Below are 20,701 nucleotides of genomic sequence, written 5' to 3'. Positions count from 1 at the left end.
TTTGCAAGACTGATAGTGGGAAAACGCATGATGGTATTTCCCCGCCTTGTTTCTCCATCATTATTTGATTCACACTTGGTCCCACCTGCTCAGCTTTACCTTCGGTTGAGTAGTTGCAAAAATACTGGATCATCGTTACCAGCACACCGTAAGTGGATGATATTGGAAAACAGATTTTGCGAATCAATCGATCCCACATCTTTGAGTGGATGTCAAGGTTCTGAAAAGCTTCGCTTAGGGTTGTTCCGATCAGTTGTCGTTAAGTAGTTGACGGTGACGAACGTGATCGAGTGGCATGGTGCAACCAGTAATAGTTCCTAATTGTTATGAACAGTTGAACACTGACGTTCGAGAAAATCATGTTTAGTAAATTGAAAAGGCGATAACATTATCAAGCTGTGCATCGCCATCATTACCCCAAATACTTCGGGAGCGAATTATATCTGAAACGGGATGATTTGAAAATAAAAAAAATTTAACTTAAGTGTGCATAAGAAAAAACTAACTATTTGACTTAACATAAAGAACAAACGAAAAAGATGATGAATCTAGTTTCGAATTGATAGAACAGGAAACTAATACTGTTAACTACTGTGTTAACTAGGCATACAATATTTAAGACGCTGCCAAAGATCAAACTACTGAAGCGGTTCAAAAAAAGTACATCAACATGGATTTCAAAGAACGAAATTTTAAAAAGATAGGAATGATTTGTGTTTGTATTCTTATCGGTGGAATAGTGTTCAGCTACGGAATTTTCCCAGCAATACTTCGATTCATGATAAAACAGGTATGTCGTATTTACACTACAACGGCGTTCCTGAAGGTCCTTTAGAAGAACTCTATAGATCCTATCCTATCCTATCCTGCTGTCTTTCCGATCAATGACTGTTGAAAATTCTGTTTACTGATCGTTATTTTCATTTGGTAAAAATGGTTTGACACAAACTGGCCATCGAGCTGTTTTTTAACAAATTTACCATAACCATTACAATAAATGTTGCTTCATTTTTCTTTTATACCATTACAAAACAATTGACCAACTTTGGCACTCTAATTTGAACTGTCGTATAAAAATTTCGTACCACTTTTATAATTGTAGATTTTTTATTTTTGATATTATTCAGACAATTTTGAGCTGATAGACACTCTAAAACGAAACAAGAGACAGTATAGACCTCTAAGTATAGTGTAAGATATTCGTTGACTTAAACGTGTTAAACGGTAGCTCAACTTAAACAGTAAATTTAAATGAATGGTTTTCAGAATGTTCTGTTGAAGCCAGGAACTCAGATGCGAGGTATGTTCGAAAAAATTCCTTTTCCCTTGGACTTCAAGTTGCACATATTCAACGTGACTAATCCAGAGCAAGTTATGCGTGGTGGAAAACCAAGAGTAAAAGATGTTGGTCCTTTATATTTTGAGTAAGTATAAATCTATCTTATTTGCACATTAGTTTGTTCGTCTATGAATTTCATGCACCATAATTTTCATCGGATCTGCTTAAAGTTTAATTATAAAAATATGACCAAGCAAAAGACCCTTTAATACAATCGAGTAGCTATCCTAAATGTTTATTTGTATTATTGCTGCTGCACCTATGGCAATGAGCTAACATTATGTTGATTTTTAAGTATACGTATAGTTCTATTCAGGATGAAGTTCTCGTATGCTCGTGGATGAGTATACTTGTCCAAGTTAAAGACCGCTAATTAATCATTGAACCATTGAACCAGAACCATTGAATCATTGAACTGTTGAACTACAAAGTTACCATAATGCTAAAAATTAACCAAAAAATTGTGTGAAGTTGTATGGTGATTTATTTTACCAATCAAAATGATATTGAGGATTATAGAAACGACCAGCAAAAATACCGGAAGAAATATAATTTTATTCAATATAATTTTACACGACAAACGATATGGCTCTAACTTTTGTACATCTCCTGAGCAGAGAATGGAAAGAAAAGTTTGACACCGTCGACAATGAAGAGGAGGATACACTTACGTTCACATTGCGCAATACATGGATTTTTCGCCCGGACCTGTCTGCTCTGACTGGCGATGAAATCGTCACAGTTCCGCATCCACTGATGATGAGCGTTCTACTAAGTGTACAACGCGACCGTGAAGCAATGATGCCACTAGTGACAAAAGGCGTCAATATCATGTTCGAGCCGTTGGAATCAGCGTTTCTGAAGGTGCGCATCATGGATCTACTATTCGACGGTATACTAATCGACTGTAGCAGTCACGACTTCGCCGCTAAAGCGCTCTGCAGTGGCATGGACTCTGAGGGAGCGCTTAGCCCGCACAACGAGACGCACTTTAAGTTTTCCTTGTTCGGATTGGTAAGAAGCTATCAAATTAAATGCAATGGAGATTGAATTTCACAAATTATGTCCTGATGACAACTGGCAGCGCAATCACACTGATGCGGGCAGGTGGGTTGTTTACCGAGGCGCAAAGAACATTCGCGATGTGGGTCGGGTGATTTCGTACAATGATGAACCGGAAATGGATATCTGGGATGGAGATGAGTGCAACCAGTACATTGGCACGGACTCGACCATCTTTCCCCCATTTCTCTCCAAGCAGGATAAACTCTGGGCTTGGTCGCCGGAAATATGCCGCTCTATCGGTGCCCACTATGTACACAAATCCAAATATGCAGGGCTGCCCATGAGTTATTTCGAGCTTGACTTTGGAGATCTTAAGGTATTAGCTACGAAACAAAAAGCAATTGCTAATGATACAACGGAAACGGCATTTAAGAGTAAAACATAATTTCAGAACGAGCCCCACAATCATTGTTTTTGTCGCGACCCACCCGATGATTGTCCTCCGAAAGGAACGATGGACTTATCACCGTGCCTCGGTGGACCAATTATTGCTTCCAAGCCGCACTTTTATGGAGCCGATCCGAAACTCATTCAAGCCGTGGATGGACTGGAACCGAACAAAGACGATCACGATGTGTACATACATTTCGAACTAGTAAGTTACATGAAGTGGTCGCGTCAACGGGGTCCAGTGATCAAAACCACGGACGATAAACGCAGAACTATGGCTTTTTTTACAGTTCACGGGAAGCCCGGTATCAGCAGCGAAACGTTTACAGTTCAGCATGGATTTCGGTCCCATTCACGGGCACGAATTGTTTGACCAGTTACCCCAAGTGGTGTTACCAATGTTTTGGGCCGAGGAAGGTGCGTCGCTGAACAAAACATGGACCAACCAGCTAAAATATCAATTGTTCTTGTACGTGTCAAAACTGTATCCCTCAACGGAAGCGGTTCTTATACTGTGGCATTTTTGATTCAATTTCCAGAGGTCTTAAGTTCAACGCAACAGTAAAATGGCTCACCATCGTTTTCGGTACTGTAGGAGCAATCGCGTCAGCCTATATGCATTTCCGCAAAGACCAAAAAACTACAAACGTTACGCCGTACAATGCGTCCACGACGGGTACAGTTCCAACATCGGCAAACGCCCACGAATCGGATAACGGAAAAGTGATGGATGCTACTCTTGGAAAAAATATTCCTGCCCTTATTGAAGGTCTAGAAAAAGTCCCAAAAAAATCAACAATCGAAGTGCAGCATGAGCGATATTAACAATTTTGAAGCGGCATCCATTCGACGGACACACACTTCGGCACCTGCTTGATAAATGCTGCGGCTTACATCACCGGTACACTCAAATGGTTTCATATAACAGTATATACAAACCATTTCTTTGGGCATCGATATGACCAAAAATTCATCGTGGAATTTCAATTTGGCTTTAATTCGGACCTTACGAAATAAATCACTAGAAAAATATAGATATATTTTTAACATAAACTTGCAATCAAGACAAGTCCAAGTTTTTATAGGCACGCCTTGGAAAGTATTCCAATTTACATTTGCCTCCAGGCCGAAAAGTTCCGAACATTCTTCAATATTTGTATGCTCAACCTTCAATATTCGCTTAAAGGATTGTGGGACGACCTTTTTTGGATCAACTGGTAAATATGTCCCTGCATGGTTTTACAAATAACAAGGGGCCAAAGTTCATATTTGAACACCCTTGTGGTGGTTTCCGTATTGTATAACATTATTGTTTTTTGGAAAATTTGAAATTTTGATGAGCATATGAGAAAATGTGACCAATTTGCGAGTACCAGATTCCTTTCGAAAGGTTAACAGGCTCATAAAAAAAACGTAAGGTTTTTTGTCGACAGACCCATTTCTTTGTAAATTCCGCATTCTTGTAAAATTTGATTTTTTCAATAGTAAAAGACTATTTAGTTTGTATTGATTTATTGTGAATTGATCGATTGTTCTTATAAAAGATGCTTTCAGCATAATGTGATTTCATCTCTCCAAAACTCGTTTGCATCGTACTCATCGTGTCAGTTTTGGATCAGTTTTGAAAGGTGCGGTACATGGTCACAAAAGCTATGCACAGATAAAATGAATTTGAACGCAAATTTGAAAAAACTTAATTGGTTGGAATAACTCCGAAAACTGAGGCAGCACTGCAAACCAAAAGAACCAATTACATGTAATCAAATTTCAATTTAATTTAATAAAAGAGATTGATAGTTATCGTCAATTCGTTCTCAGATATTTCGTCTCAGTATGGGGAATATGATTGACTTTTTTGTTCGGGGATAAAAGAAAATAGCAGTTGGCTTGGCTCTCAGCCGAATCTGATCGCGCCGAGATGTATGCAATCCTTAGCACCTGTTTGAAATATTTCCGTTCAGTTATACTACAAAAATGTTTGAATTAACAGAAATGTTCTGTTTATGTGAACATTACACAATACGGGTATGGTATAATAATCAACTGATACTGTACGAATAATTGCAAAATAATTTCCATCTAATTATTTTTTATCGATATGATATGAGTGTTTATTATCGACTGTTAACATCGTTCTTAATATAGTTCTTTTCAACTATCAAATTTGAACTTCAGATAAATGACATTGATTGAATTGACCACCTGATGTTACGATTTAGGATAATTTATTAGATTTCCCCTTAAACTTTAAGTTTACAAGTATTGTATGTACACTATTTATTGATTACCATCCAAGGAAGAATGCGCTATGTAAAGGATGAATCCGCGTAGATCAAGATTCTTGAAGAACCCTGTTTTAAGTTATCGACTTCGTTTTACTGTACCATTTCAAGACAACACAACAAAAATTATCACCCCTAGTTTACCCCAGTGTTCCCGTACCAATAAATAAATTTTCTATCAACGTTGTTACTAAAACTATTCTCCATTTGGTGTACTTTTTAATACACTTTCCTACTTTTAGCATTGTTTTAATTATTGTTTTAATACACGCACAACGAAAATGTAATCGTAATAGTCTAATGTTCTCAAAAGAAACCCTAATGAATTAAAACGTGCATTAGTGCTACTAGTCGAAGAATGAAATCAATGTATTCTTATTAGATGTCGTTGCATGATGATCGCTACCAAATTCTGATTTGGTTAATCAAACAGAAACAGCATATGTGTCTATTTGAATATTGTTCCTATTCTTCTAATATTATGCTCATTCAATATTTTGTGTTGCTCGTACAAACGATCGATGAACATTTCGCATTTATCGACATGAGAGCATCTTTCCCCATTTAACATACTGGAGGAAGGTATGTTTTGTTTTCACGTTCATTAAATGTTTTGAACATTATCTCAATACTGTCTATTGTACCAATACAATTGTATCAATTGTTCAACGGTTTTGCCATTCAAGTTAAGTATGAATTTAACCCCCGAATAAGCTTATGTCTTACGCGTTTATCGTCATAGAACATTTTTTGTAACAGTTTTGCATAGATGATAGCTCTTGGAGCACTCTGCTTGCCGCTTCCATTCATTCTCATTTTTTAAAGTTCAAGTACAAGGTCGCCTAATGTAATTTTTCCTTTGCTAGCCTTATTATTCTAGGCTTTAGGTTGATGCGGGTCATTGCACGAATTACATAAACAACACCGATAAACAGCACGATTTGATCCAAACAGTAATATTGGAAGAAGCTGTGAAAGAAAAAAAAACACAAAACACAACGACTTAGAATAATGAGGTAACAAATACTCTAGATAATAACGATAACGAAAAACGACTTATGTTCCTAGATTTGTTATTATTTATAATATTAATAACCTACAAGTAGCGAACTGTGACCATTTGTTATATATGTGAGCTCATCACACGGAACGTCTACCGATTGTCAAGTTTAATACAAAAATATGAGCCTTCTGTCCCATTCTAACCGTTGAGATAGCAATAACGAAAGTGGTACTTTTAACAGTGATAGTAGGGATATTAGAATAGCTAAACATGCTTTTATTTGGTGTATGAAAAAATTTAATTAATTTTACTTTTACTGAACTCACTTCAAATTGCGTGATGGGCTCTGCAGATGATAAGCACCATTATGTCGGATAACATATTCAGTCCAGTAAACAGCGGTTTCTAACGGCGTAGATCTTTGGTCTTTCAGTAACATTTGGCGATATCTGTGAAAATTGGAGAACAATTTTTATAAACTCCATTAAACTTCTTCAAATTTCATTTCAGACACCTACTTAGCTGCCTTCCGGTACTTCGGATCGTGAATGACTTTGTGTATTGCTCGGACCAGCTTTTCGCTCGTAAGCGTTTCTAGGTCCAGTTTAACAGCATATCCATCGGCCACAGCTTTGGCCGCGTTGGAGTCATGATCACAGAATACAGGCATCGTTACTACCGGTATTCCGTGATACACCGACTCAAACATACTCAGCAGGCCACCGTGAGTAACGAACGCGCGCAACTTGCGGTGCCCCAGGATGTCTTGTTGTGGGAGCCATCCGCCGATCTTCACATTTGACGGCAGATCTGTGAGTAAGGCTGTGCTAGCTTCATACTTCCACAGTACACGATACGGCAACCGCGCGAATGTTTGTATCAGCAGCTTGCGCAGATGATCCGGCATGTTGACTGCTTTTACGGAAGACCCCATTGACACGTAGATGAATCCGGACTCGCCCGCGCCTGATATGAAGTCATCCAGGTCTTTTGGTAGCGGCAACGAAGGTTTGCAGTGGATACAAGCGATTTCGGCTACATTCGGCAGAAGCGGTCTTGGATAGGTGACGGTAGTGTGACCGTTTTGCAGTATAAAGCTCACATTGCGCGCTAGGTTCCAAGTAATGGGCACATCCGAGCCAAGGTGCCTCTGAACCATTAGTTGTAGTGTAAGCATTGTAGGCTACGAAAGGAAAAGTAGTGAAGTTGATCTATGTATAGTTTTGTTTCAGCCAGTAGGAGCCAGTAATTCAAGGGCGCAGATCTAAGGATCCTAAAAACAAACTCTTTTACTACTACCAACAATGAGTGTTCTGTTAGTCGTTTCACAACTAAAATGTTCTCGCGTTGAGATGCACTGGCTGTCATATTGTAGAGAGGTTTTCCACAACCTTGATCAAAAGCATGTGATAGTAGCAAATGCAGGTCGAGCAGGACTGAGATTTGAAATTAAAAGATGTCACGGTAACCAACTGCTGCCCAAGGGTGGGCACAACAAGCGTCGAACCTTGATAAACGTAGGGCCCATGACTCCGATATGATGGTAATTACGATGCATTTACGTAGTTTAAATCCGAAACTGGACCAAGTCAAACAAGATGTATATGGCGCGAGTGGAACGGGTTACTGCAGCGCTGGCGACAAGGTCACACATTAGGAGTAACTTTATGTCGAACACGCACCTTTTTATTTGCTGCAATTAGCCCTCAAGGATAACTGGGAAGATGGCCAAGGGCGTGTAACCATGTCTTATTTCACTCTACGACCTTTACACTTTCTCTTTTTCTCTTTCTTTCTTTCCGATTTTTTACTGTACTTTTTAAAATGTATGCAAAAAAGTGAAGAAACATTTTGCAATAAAAAATAAGTTTTTCATCTCAGTGAAGTGGCAAAGTGAAAAAAAACTTTGAGATAGAGAGAAAAAACGGTACCTGTGCTTCTTCGTAGATTTGTTAATCAAAGCCCCTGTTATAAATTTAAGCATTATGAAAAAATCTAAATCCTATTGTAGTTACTCTTATATAGTTACATGATTATATTGCATAAAATAATTTTTGGCACTCAACGTATGCCATCAATTTCATTTTGTTACATTATTATTTAAAACAGCAATTAAAAAAAAAAGTTTCCTTTTTTTATATAAACAACATGATTGATCAAAGACTCACGATATAAAGTAACTGTGTAAATGCAGTGAACAGTGCATTTGAAATCCGTTCGTAGAAGTTCATGTCGTCTGTTAGAGGTCGATAAAACACGGGTGTCGTCGAGTAGGGTGTCGGGTTGCCAGCAAGGGACAAGGTTCCTGTGTAGAATCCAACGGTATTGATGTACATAAATGGGACTCCGAGGCGATACACTAAGCCAAGCGCACATTCGGGAAATGCTCCGTCCAAAATCAACAGGTCAAACTTGCGCCCCAACAAATCAAGAGTTTCTTTATCCTCAAGCGTAGCATCACAGACCTGAAACGAAAAGAAAACCATCGTAATAGCATAAATCGCTCGTACCGTTTGAAAGTTTTTTTCTGTAACTATTTTTTTCTGCAACAATAAAAAATGCTTTAATGTCATAAAACCCAATCAATATTGGTTAAACGTGTTATTTTTGGGCGCTAATTACGCCAATTCTTTCCCAAACATAACAACGCTTCTTCGTGCCTTGATTCCAAGTAAAAACCAAATATCGCATTGAGTTAAAATTGCAGTGCTTAAGTGCATAGTAATGTAACAGTATCTAATAAAATCAGGCTTATTTAGCGAAAGCTTTAAGTTTGTATGTCTTCCGTTCTTTCAGTTGCATCAATTGTCGAACTTCCATTTTCGGTTCTTCTGTTTTTTCTATTGCGTAGCATGAATAGCAAACCAATATTATTATGCTGCAGCATTTCTGAATGAAGAAGCTTTTTCTCTTTCTAACCGATACGTGGAAATGAAATTTTAAGCAAACAGAAGAGCTGTGCTGTAGAGTTGAGCCTGTTTCTAGCCCAACTGCCGATTGAACAATATTTGCTCTATCGGAGGTTGTCGTTTGAACCAGAAATTGATTTCATAATTTAGCATAGTACGGTTACTATGGGAAAATTCAATAAAAAGGTGAGACCAAGAGCACACCAACCAAACGCTCTCTAACGAGTGCATCGACGTGAGTGCTTAGTACAGACGAAATAATGAATTCCGTAGTGTTTCTCTTGACCATTTCTCTAGCGACGACAATAGAGCCTGTGTTCATGGAAAGTGTTGTGGACGAAGATGTGGAACAAGTTGCAATGGAAGTCCTACCAAACGATAAGGCAGAGCGATGCGTTGCTTTGAGTAAATAGTCCTTCTGAATACACCACTGAATGATTAATAACTGAATTCGGAACCTTTTTGTAGAAACGTGTCCCGCGAATGAGGAGTTTCGTTGCTGTGGACCGTGCTATCAATTAACCTGTCATGGATCGGTTGTCGACTGTGGCGGGCGTTGCTTTGCAGAATGTTACTGTGTGAAAGGATTTGTTCGACTATATTCCGGAGGTCCTTGCACACCACAGCACTTCTGCGATTACGCTACGCAGCCCATTCGGGACGATTACGAATATTCCGACAATGATTTCTAATGCAGTTTTTGCGTTTGGTCATTTAAAAAAGTAGTATGTACACAAGATTTATAACAGTGCAGCCGAATAAAAAATAAATATTTCGTTTTGGTTGTTTACTGTAAAGAACGAACTTCAAAGCATCATGCAAGCCAAATAGCGTCTTCGTTTGCATTATTTCTGGCAGCTTCATGTTTTCTTAATTATACCTCTAACGGAGAACAATTTCGAATTCCGTAAATATGTCTGTGTCGTGTATATGTCTGTGCATACTTTGAGAATGGTAATACATATTACACGCCATACCATGGGCCAGATTGTTTGTTCAGATGCGAGTAGATGGATGTTGAAAGCGTATAAAATACACTCTCCCAACCCAACACATTGTGACTTGTTTCGAGTTTCTTGTGATAACTTTGCCCTACTGTTTCAGTCCGAAACAACCGATGAGCAATGAAACTTTTTTGTTCACATTACTGGGGTTAGTATTTCTGGCAAGTATTATCTTCACTCAAAATACTAGCAAACAGTGTGCGAGTCTCAAAGCGCTTTTGAAATCTCTTTCCTTTATATTGAACATTAGTGTTACTGATTACTTGATCGCTACTAATATCTATTGGATTTCCTTCGTTGCTAAAGATGAATGCAACGAGTCAAATAAAGAATTCTAGTGTTGTGGCAAATGGCTTCCAAGAAACATGCATTACGAAGACCGTGGATTGTAAAGCTTTATATACCTGGATGTTTCTGTTCGGAAGATTTTGTACTACTGCACCAAATTCCTTTCCACGGACTTTAAAAATTGCAAATAGTGGCAATCATATTTGCCAATTGGCCACAAAATACATTTTTAAAAACTTTTCAAAAATACGAAAATTGTGTCTTTATTCGTGCAACTTTAAGCATAATCAACTTTGTGATGTACATTAATAACAAAATATAATTATCACAAATAATTCTTCACTCAATCAGTAATCAATAGCATCAGCAGTAGAAGTAGCCAGACCAAAAGAACGAAGAACCCATTGTTGGCGCGTCTTACCTTGCCCGACGATGGAGGAGTTCATTACGTTTTACCACACTTACCTGAAATGGGAAACGGAAAACATCCCAAACCGAGAGCGGCCAATCTCCTCGCATTCGTGCACCAAGCAGATCCCAGTTTGTGTAGTTCCTGATATACTCTACAAGGCCGGAGGGTGTAACCTCTTGCAAACCGTTCAAGGTGAAATCCGCCGGAAATCCGTTCAGGAAGGTGATATTATGTCCTCTGCAAACAGAATTGAGAAAGTGATAATCGATTTGGATATAAAACTGTATGCTTCCCGATTGTCCCGTTTGCTGTTACAATATAAATTAAATAAGTTACAGAGATGTTTACAGCAGACATTTCTATTGGTACGGTCAATCAATTAAACAGGACAGTATCAAAACACTGCGTTATCGCTTTGTTCAGTTACCAATAAGTATTACAAACAATTTTTCTCAATTTTTGGAGCTGAAAATGAATACTGAATGTTTCTAGAATGAGTTCCTGGATTTCATAACGCTTTCAGGCTTCGCTACAACTATCTAGAACGCGATACGCTCTACTCTCCATGTCAATACAGATAAACGGCCGATTCAATATGTTTCTTGGCATGCATAATTTACGCAGCTTAATTACTTTGCCTATAAAACTGCCTTCCATTTGACAATGTGCATAAGAAACTGACTGACTGAAACTAGCCTGTGGTCGGAGAGCTAATTGGAATCGGGTTGTAACAAAAAAAATATCCTGATAGTTTCTTCTGCACTCTTTTGGTTACGTTTGGATGCTGCAGATGCTAACAAGCTAAGGGGATTTTTACTTGGAACTCTGGCGAAAACCTGTCACAGTCTTGTTTTGACTCACGGTTACCTAAATGAATCAAGCCACGTGGAGGGACAGCGTGTAACAGTTACCCGTCAGAGACAGTCGCCATCGCCATAAGGGGAAAGTTCGTTACAATCATTAGTGGCTTTTTTGTTCCAAACGTTTGTTAAAGGATTACGATTCGTATCATGCAGAACACGTGCTTGCGTATCGGTGACGCCTTCAACCGTACTGGATGAACCTAATCCAGTAATCCAATCGCGCTGCAGTTGTACAGCGCGAAGTATATGTTTCCGTTACACTGTTACATTGAGTTAGTAGGGATACTAAAGTAAAATTCTTACCTTTTTGTTTTCTACTCAATTGCACTGCAATACATACCTTGGAATAAGACCTTTGGCAAGTTCCAAGAATGGAATTTTGTGTGATTTGGTACCACCCATCGTAATCATGAGAATGTCGGACCCCGAACAGAGTGACGTAGCCAGCAGCCCGGTGGCTAAAAGGACCATCCGCAATTCCATCGTGGCAGCTTTTCGGGATGGTGTTGCTAGCAATAAAAAGCATGCGTAAGAAAATATTAGTTTTTTATTGCACGTGTTAAAATAACAATCAGATACGATAGGTACGGTTAATTGATACGGTACCCAAAATATTCGATTAATCTTTGATTTTTGTTGATGTCTAATGTCTTTTACATTACGTTCGCAATCACAACTGGTAGAGAAAAGTACTATTTTTATCAATCAAATTTTTATCAAACATGTTGATAAGACCTTCAAAATGATGATGTTTATTGTGTGGCAGAGTATTTAAAATAATAAGCTGTGTCTGGTTAAATTTGAACTCAAACAAATTGGTACAATTTTGAAACACGCCGTTAAGCTCTTGTGATGTGAATTTGATATATGGGAATATTTTTTTTAATGGACCGATTAGCCGTAGCTTTAAACATAGAATTCGTCTCTGTGCTGATGTCTCTGAGCCTCCCTGTCTCTCTCACGCTCCAACGATTTTTAGTTGAAATTGACGGACAATTATTTATAAATAAGGTAATGATAAATGTTACATGTCGTCGAGCGGTTTAAATGCGTTGTGCAGTCAATTAACTTGATATTAGGGTCTTTGTTTCCAATTCGTCATCGAAAATCGCCCAAAATTGTACAGCAATTGTTAGACATTGTAATACAATTTGTTCTAACCAGTAAATTAATTCGCAATAATATACGAACGAACTACGAATGGTAGATCAGCGATAACAAATATAAACTCTTATCCTCACGAAATGAAATTCAATCCAAGCATTAAAAAAGTTGTGTAAAAATTACTATAGTCATAACAACAACAAAAAAGCATAAATTCCTAATGCATAGAAACTGGTTGCTCATACCAACGTCCATTTTCTAGAAGAGGCCAATAGATAAGTGGCCTCCATTTTTAAAAGTACAAAAATAGCTAAACGCAATTGCACAACAATTTTCAGCACGCGGCTTGATGCGCCGTCGGCCCTTGATTTGCTCAGATCTACCGATAAGTTGGTTTTCGTATTGCAAAACGTCCCCCACCAGTTGGTAGTAATAAATAGTAACTGTGACAAGAGAAACTAGTAAACCCTGTCCTCAAATGATGAACCCAACCATTATAGGTGAATTGGCAAAATCAAACGAACAGGCGGCAGCTGATATTAATGCTAACCTTACGACATGGAACATAAGGTGAGCTTCCTTAGAGCTCAACTATGGCTTGAATAATGGTTGTAGTCATGTACCGTTTGAGAATATGCAGGTTTCTGAAAACCTGCTTCGTACCTGCGTCGTAAGAAAAGAAATAACATAAAAGAATTACAGTGGAATGTTTCACGACCTTCGGTTGAGAAGATATGAAAAACTAAAAGAAACTAAGATTTTCCAAACCTCGAAAAGTCTGTACCGCGACCTATCAAAAACCCCCTTTGTGGCTTCAACACATTTGGTGTTCTTTCCTTAAACGACTTGTCCATCCTCCTTTATAAATCACCGACATTGTTCACACACGCAAATTTGGAAAGTAATTTTAAAAACATTTAGATTGTTGAACGATGTTTAATAAAAGACGGATCCAATTTAAAGAGAACGTACTTAACAAACGTGCGCATCAGTTGAGATGGTTCTGTGTACTCACATAAGTAACACCTGTACGAGTAAAATCGAGTAAACTGTTAAGTAAGAGTAATCGACTAAGTCTTCATTTAAGAGTAAGAATTAATGAAAACGTGGATTGACAATGACAATAACAAACACAACAATCAAGCAGGACTTAATTTTAGTACCTCTCATTGAAAGTGTATTTTAACACATTCACATTTATCAAAATGAGTCGTTGGAAACACCACTAAATGTCTGTAAGAGCAAACATAAAACTTGGCCTTGTTCACAGTAATAGAAAAACGATTTCTGATTTACTATCATAGCCTTTTACAAGTGCTGAGTGCAATAAAATCAAAGATTGTTTGTATTCCTCCAGTGAAATGAAATCTTTAACGACTGGTCTTTTACCTGTAGCTGGTTTTACCGGAAGCTGGTCTTTTACCTGTACCTCGTTATCCCCAGATATACAAACATTAGATGCTGAAGCATTAGGCAGAAGCAATAGTGTGCTACTCAAATACACCCCAAAGATGACGAAGTCTGACGATAGTCTGAAACTTCTAAAGCTAACGAAGGAATATAGCACAAGACAATTTCATTTTCCCTCAATTCAATCCGTCAAAGACTTTTGAGCATCTTTACCCAAAAATGGTTTCGTGTGCAATATTATGCTGCCTGGTTTCGTGTGCTTGTTGGAAGCGCAAACAAGTTTTATATTTAATGATCCTTGCAACGATAAGATGTAGGAAGTTTTCCAAACTCAAAGAAAAATCGTACCATAAACTGCATACTCCTTTCAACTGACCCAAAAATCTGTCTACCACCATGTTTTTTCCCGACTGCATGCAATTACACACGCTACGCAATGACTCACTGTCAGAGTGATGTAAACACTGTATCACTGACCTCAACCGGTTTTGGTTTAAATTTTGGAGTCTTTAGTTATGAAAGGATTACTTGTCACAGATGCACTCAGTCTTAATACTTGTTTACTGATGCTAGCCAATACCAGTTTCTGTAACTTATGATATTATCGCAATAGTGTGCGGTCAGTTTTGCACCCTGCAAAGACCTTGAACTTCTGTGCGATGCACATCAGTTAAAAGTTGAATGATCAAGATTTGTAAATCTGTATTGGAAAATGGAGTGAAGAAACTGTCGCCACGATGTTTGGATATCACATTCGGACATCATGGATGTTTGCCGAACAGACGTATCAATTTTCAGGTAAGTGGTACCCAAGCAATGCTACTCATCCATCCAACAATAAGGTGGATTGGCGGTCGAACGGTTCAACAGTCACAGTGCACAACAGACTGCACTACAACTGTCGTTGCAGATCTTCGGTTCACTGTTTAACCTTGTCCTACCAGCAACTGCAGAGAAATGAATGGACTCTTTTCACTCAAAGCGCTTCGCGAAGCCATTTACTCGCGAATGGCTGCATGCAACATAACTGAGTTCCTATTGAACGATTAAACCGGTTTCGAGGGGTTGTTGTTAGGTCAGATTTTGTTTTCGTTTTCTTTCCGGAGTTTGTTCCGATGTCGTCAAATTTCTCTTCGACACGGCGAAAGGCGTAACCGCGATGTTTCGTAGTATTGTTGCTGGCAGGAATCTTCGCTGTAGGCTGCTGGTGGAACAGCTGATTTAAAACACGTTATTGAGGTGTTCCGCATGACAGACCATGCAATGACTTTCCACTTTTGAAACAAAAATATTGAAAAATATTCCATAATATTTAAAGTTGTTGCCTCATACGTAGGCAACGTAGGTTAGCGTAAAAGCTAGTTTCATGAATTAAGGCATTTACTAAAAATTAAATTAAATTCTTAAATGGTTCTTCATTGCGATGTACTACAATATTTCATTAGTCTACACTGCAAAAATACTATAATATTCATTTGTAACTATGTAGAAAATAAACGCATAGTTGAGTTGAGGAGCAAAACTGATGCCAAATCATTAGTTCTCTTTAAACGATGTTGTAATGCTAAATCAATAACCAAACAAAAGATATACAAAAAAAAGGTATAATTTTAAGCATCCAACTGACAAACTGACCAACTATTTTGTAGTGAAATTTTAAGATATTTTCAACATACCCGGAGTATTGCCATCTGCAAAAACCAAATTAATTGTTAGTTCAAAATGACGGAAAAAAAAGTTTGCATGCGAATAAAAACACTCATAACAATTATATGCAAAAATGAAGCTTTGTCTCAAAACAGGAAGATGGGGTTTGTATTAAAAAAATATTTGGAAGCGCCATCATAACAAAATCCGGAAAAATGTAGTATTCAAATTGGATATCTTTAGGGGCACGAAATTTATGAGTGTTAATTTTACTTTTGAAACTTATTATTATGGTTTTTGGGTATGGAAGCAAAGTTCAGTCACTAAATATATTTTAATTTGGTCTTGTTGTGTTTTGGTACAACGGTTTAATTTCTGAAATTCGAAGTTTGGTTTTGTGTATCATCACAACCGAAATAAGCAAAATTTGTTCACACATAAAAGGGATCCATTTCATAGAATAAATGCTGAGTTGTTACGGAAATGTCAATAGCATTGAAATATTAAAGGCCTGTATCGCAGTTTGTCAACCCTCTATCATTGATTTCGCTTGCTCTAGTCAACGCGCTTTAACCTTTAACTCGACTGCTGTTGTCTTTTTTAAGTCATAATATTGGGACGAACAGAATAAAAGTCTATTATGCCAAAGCATTACAATGAATTACCAAATTTCCAAACCAAAGGGAAATATAAATACATCGTCATTCAAATTACAGTAAGAGAAAAAACGCTTTTATATTTCAGTTGTTGGTTACATGTTTCTTCCTATGCTTTACATTGTGTCATATTAGCGAAAAGGCGCACGAAAAAATTAACATAAAACAGAACAAAAGTTTTATGAACTTATAAAACTAAAAACAAGCAAAGCAAATTTCGGTCAAGTATGTTTATCGAGTGCGATGAAGGATATCTTGTAGCAGCTTTCTTGGAAAGCAAGGGCGACTGGTCAGGTAGCATAAAAGCGAGAACATTCAGCTCTTACAGCAAAGGTGGACATCAGAATACCCTTTCACTACAAACAGTGTACTCCTATGAGGTTGACACATCCACTACTACAGTTTATATTTCCATACGTATTTTTTCTACTTATAAAGAGTGTACGTAGTAGTAGCCAACTGCTCTGTTATACTACTTTAGGTTTTAATGTTGATGAGCAGTTCTAATTTGTGTCATCTATGCGGCACACAAACAAACATCTCATTTCCATCGTCTCCAGCAGAATGCTAACACCCCAAGGCAGTGAATGAATCATAAAGTCCACTGAATATGCGTAAAAAACCAACTCATAATTTCGCCGGCCAGTAATTTACGCGCGTTTTACAATTGCGAAAGTTACGCAACTTAAAAGCCCGACGGGATGTTGAGGCATTTGTCACTTGCGAATTATCTGCCACGATGAGTCTTGGGTTCGCGGAGAAGGAAAGGAACAGCGCAGCAGCCGCCCATCCCCCCGCAGCCATCGGCCTCAGGCTCAGAGAAGCTAGCCTCGAGGGCTGAACGCGGCGCAGATCACGTGGTGGTTGGTGAATTTATCCTTGACCCGAATCGACTGACAGTCAGTGTGCTTTTCCTCGTTCGGGTGTTTCGGGGCTTTGATTTGCCCAGTCTGACCTTGGATACTCGACACAAAACACCATTTTCGCTTGCTTGTTCTCATTCATCTGATCCTCCGCAAAATACTTCCTCCCACACCATGGCCTTATGTTTAACGAGCGTTCCTTTTCTGTTTTGTCAATTCGTCGCAGATCCTTGAAGATCGCAAAAGATGAACACAACAGTAGTATGGTGTTCAAGTAAACAGTCGCGAAATGGAGCAAAACTGCTCGTAAATTGACTAAATCCGTGTTAGTTCTTTATTGTCATTCAGAATGCAAGCGTACTATCAGAGTAGATGGTTCTGAAACGCTCAACTTTGTTATCGAAAATACTTTCAAACAACCTTCGATCTGCGATCTGATTGCCCTTCAGCGCATGTTTTAAAAAGTTCAAACAATAACGATAATGTTTTATTTGCTTTTGCTCTTTTGAAAGGGGATCTCTTAATAGCATACCCTAATACATACTGAATGCAGAGAATGCAACCACAGATTGTTTTATCTATACCGATAACATTAATTCAAATCACTATTAATCTAAATTAATAGCCATTCTACTAGTTCCGTCCTTTGATTTTGCGACCCGATAAATTGAATAAGAAGTTGACAACACTACATAGCGCTTTGGGCATGTTATTATGCAAAATTACACATAATGTTTTGAATTGTTTAGCGATTCGCCAACCTACAGACTGATCACTATACAATATCTATCAGGTTGTTACAATACCGGTTATTAAACATGATAGCCTGACCCTCGCGTATCCTTCACGTTAGAATTAATCCTTGCCACAGTATACGTGCGTACCGCGTGTTTCATCCAACGGCCCTTTTCGGCGAAATGGGCAATTAATTCCAAATCTGATTATTGCATGCATCGTTTCGGGAAAAATGTAAATCTGCAGTTGAAACGCATTAGTCCCCAAAACAATGGACCATTGAGGCTTAGGAAATGATGTCTGACTAATTGACTCGCAATACGTACAGTGCACGTTGGCGAGCAATTCGTTTATGTAAATTATTTGAACACACTTGTCCTTCGTCATGCGGAATCAATCGGAAACGGTTCTAGCTTATTTTGGATTCAAAGTGCCCGCCAATATTCCACATCTCGCAACTTGGTAGCAGTCTAAGGATAGCGCTTATGACACTGAAGCCTCGAATTATCACACAACGCGAGTAGGTGGCGTAGTTCTCTATAGATTGCTTAAAAGGTTAATCATACTCCGTGCTGCCATATTCCATACTATCGCAACCAAAAGAGCACCCAGAGCATAAATACGCACCCAAAGTAAATAAACTTCCCATCATACAGCCACCTTCGAGGAATCAGACAACGATTGAATTACATCTCCGCAAAAGTCCATGACGCACCACGCAGCAACACTGCGTATGATGTTTTCTTTTATGTTTAGTTTCCCATTTCGCGCGGCACCATTTCACTGCAAACTGTGCCAAGCAGTTCCCGGTCGCCACGTTCGTTTGCTGATGCCAAAGATGCCGGCCTGGCCGTGTAGTGAAGGCACACAAAACGCAGACACGGACGGAGAGGTAACAAACGAGAAATAAAAAAAAACCATGTGCGATGCAATTACACAACCTTATTCACTTACTCGCAATCGTGTGGCTTCACACTGTGGTCGTGCCACACTGAGCGTGCAATAAAGAGCACGCGGGGGAAACAACATTTCCAAAAAGCTTAAGCCCCGCCGCCAGGCACCAGCAGAACAGGCGCCTGCGCAAACGCAAGAGCATCATGCTCACCAGCATCAATCGCCAGCATCAATGCACAGCATAAACTCCCAGGCCGGCACGCGTTGCATTCAACGGAGAAGCCCACAGTTGCTGGAGATGCGACGATCGAAGATTAAATAACATCACCTCGTAATGCGATGGTGAATAACGATTTGACCGCTCTCTCTCTCTCTCTCCCACTCTATCCCTGCTCTTCTGGATATTGCGTGGCGCTTGCGTTTCTGCTGTCTCACTCGGTACCGGGATGGTGCGGCGCCCCGTGGTCTTAGGTTGGTTCCAGCTGTGTGGGGTAGCATATTAATCGTCGTAAAAATATGTTTCTAATACTTACATTCTCTTTCTTTCTCTGTCTCTGTCTATCTCTTTCGAAAGAAATTCTCTCGATCGATGTGGGCTCCTCAAAATTGCCGAATCGGGGGCGCTCCAGACGCCCGGTAGCGTATCGCAGGGGCCAAACAAACAAGACCAACCAGCACCAGCAAAAGTGAGAGTTTTCACCTCACGCGCCAACCAACGCTCACGAACGGATTACGCCAGCGCGCACCGAGCAAACCGGCCAAGTCGAGTCTCGCGCCCCGTCGCCGGTTGATTTGCAAATCGCGGGAAGTAGGCCTCCGGCGCAACCTGTGTAGGCAATGAGGAGCGCCGAGCGTGAATGGGGCCGAAAACCGTACGAAATGCACGGCTTGGGGCTTGCGATTTGGAGGTTTGGCGACTTTCGGTCGATGAAATTCGGGTTCCTTCACGGAGCACTCACGGTAGCACCAGCAACCTCGCACATAGAAGTACACACACCCACACACAAACACACAACCGTGCACACGCACGCTCGCTTCCTGCGGTGGACGATCGATCAAACGATAATTTTCATGCGCGCAGCGTAGGGTGTCGGACACTTTCCCTAAACGATCACACTTCCGGTGGTAGTTCCGAACTTTGGCGGTTCCTGGTCCGGACCAAAGCGGACCCCTAACCACACGGCCTCCTGGGATGCTGAACAGCTGCGATACACTTTTCGGCCTCCTTGGCTCCGCTTCAAATCTTGGCGGTTGCACAATCGCTGCCTGCACCGATTCAACAGGACTCTTTCAACGATTCGTGCAACCTTGGGTGACTTCACTTTCTACTGCAGCGGCCGGTGCTCGGAGCAGGCGTAATGGTTCACTGTCACTTGTGAGTGTTTTGTGACAATTGTTTTCTTATCGCACGTGTGGTATCTTACGATCCACTGTCGGGCTGAATGGTGTATGTTCCCTTTTGAAACGATTCACTGACTGCTCGAACGGTGTGCCGGTAGCCGGCATGGAATGGTCCGCATTGCTCCGAGTATCTCTCCGTAAGCCTGGAAAGGATGCTGGAAACACACCAATTGAAACCAACAGGATCCGAGAGGCCGAAAATTGGAAAGTGTCGTGCTCGGCAAGCAGAAACGTCTACGTCCGCAATCGTCCGCGGTGCGATCGAAACTGAAAGCGCACGGTTTCGGTGACGGCCCACCAAGCAGCTACCCCGCGTAGGGAAATGCCGCTGTCCGGGGTTAAGAAGCGCCATCCGCCGAGCTGCGCGAACGCTGCCCGAATACAGATAATATCTGCACACGGCCGGTGATGACCGCTGATCGGTCAGTGCGTATGA

At 39.8% G+C, this 20,701-nt stretch overlaps 2 protein-coding genes across 2 annotated transcripts; one reads left to right on the top strand and one right to left on the bottom strand.

The window, feature by feature from the left end:
- Positions 1–649: 649 nt before the first annotated feature.
- Positions 650–3,628, top strand: LOC131212038 (sensory neuron membrane protein 1). The gene is made up of 7 exons (XM_058205759.1): positions 650–790; positions 1,267–1,424; positions 1,957–2,353; positions 2,424–2,720; positions 2,796–2,999; positions 3,085–3,263; positions 3,334–3,628. The coding sequence occupies exons 1-7, from the start codon at positions 671–673 to the stop codon at positions 3,617–3,619; spliced, it is 1,641 nt and encodes a 546-aa protein (XP_058061742.1). The 5' UTR covers positions 650–670; the 3' UTR covers positions 3,620–3,628.
- Positions 3,629–5,918: 2,290 nt separating this feature from the next.
- LOC131206908 (UDP-glucosyltransferase 2) lies at positions 5,919–19,474 on the bottom strand. The gene is made up of 7 exons (XM_058199503.1): positions 19,398–19,474; positions 11,896–12,064; positions 10,746–10,929; positions 8,248–8,544; positions 6,598–7,262; positions 6,406–6,528; positions 5,919–6,045 (listed from the first exon to the last, which is right to left on the bottom strand). Exons 2-7 carry the CDS (start codon positions 12,036–12,038, stop codon positions 5,919–5,921), a joined length of 1,539 nt encoding a protein of 512 aa, XP_058055486.1. The 5' UTR covers positions 12,039–12,064; positions 19,398–19,474.
- Between the last annotated feature and the right edge of the window lie 1,227 nt (positions 19,475–20,701).

The sequence above is a fragment of the Anopheles bellator genome, chromosome 2 (assembly GCF_943735745.2).
Source record: "Anopheles bellator chromosome 2, idAnoBellAS_SP24_06.2, whole genome shotgun sequence".
Classification (NCBI taxonomy): domain Eukaryota; kingdom Metazoa; phylum Arthropoda; class Insecta; order Diptera; family Culicidae; genus Anopheles; species Anopheles bellator.
Note: the sequence above shows the minus strand (reverse complement) of the source record. Positions and strands in the feature narration are given on the sequence as shown.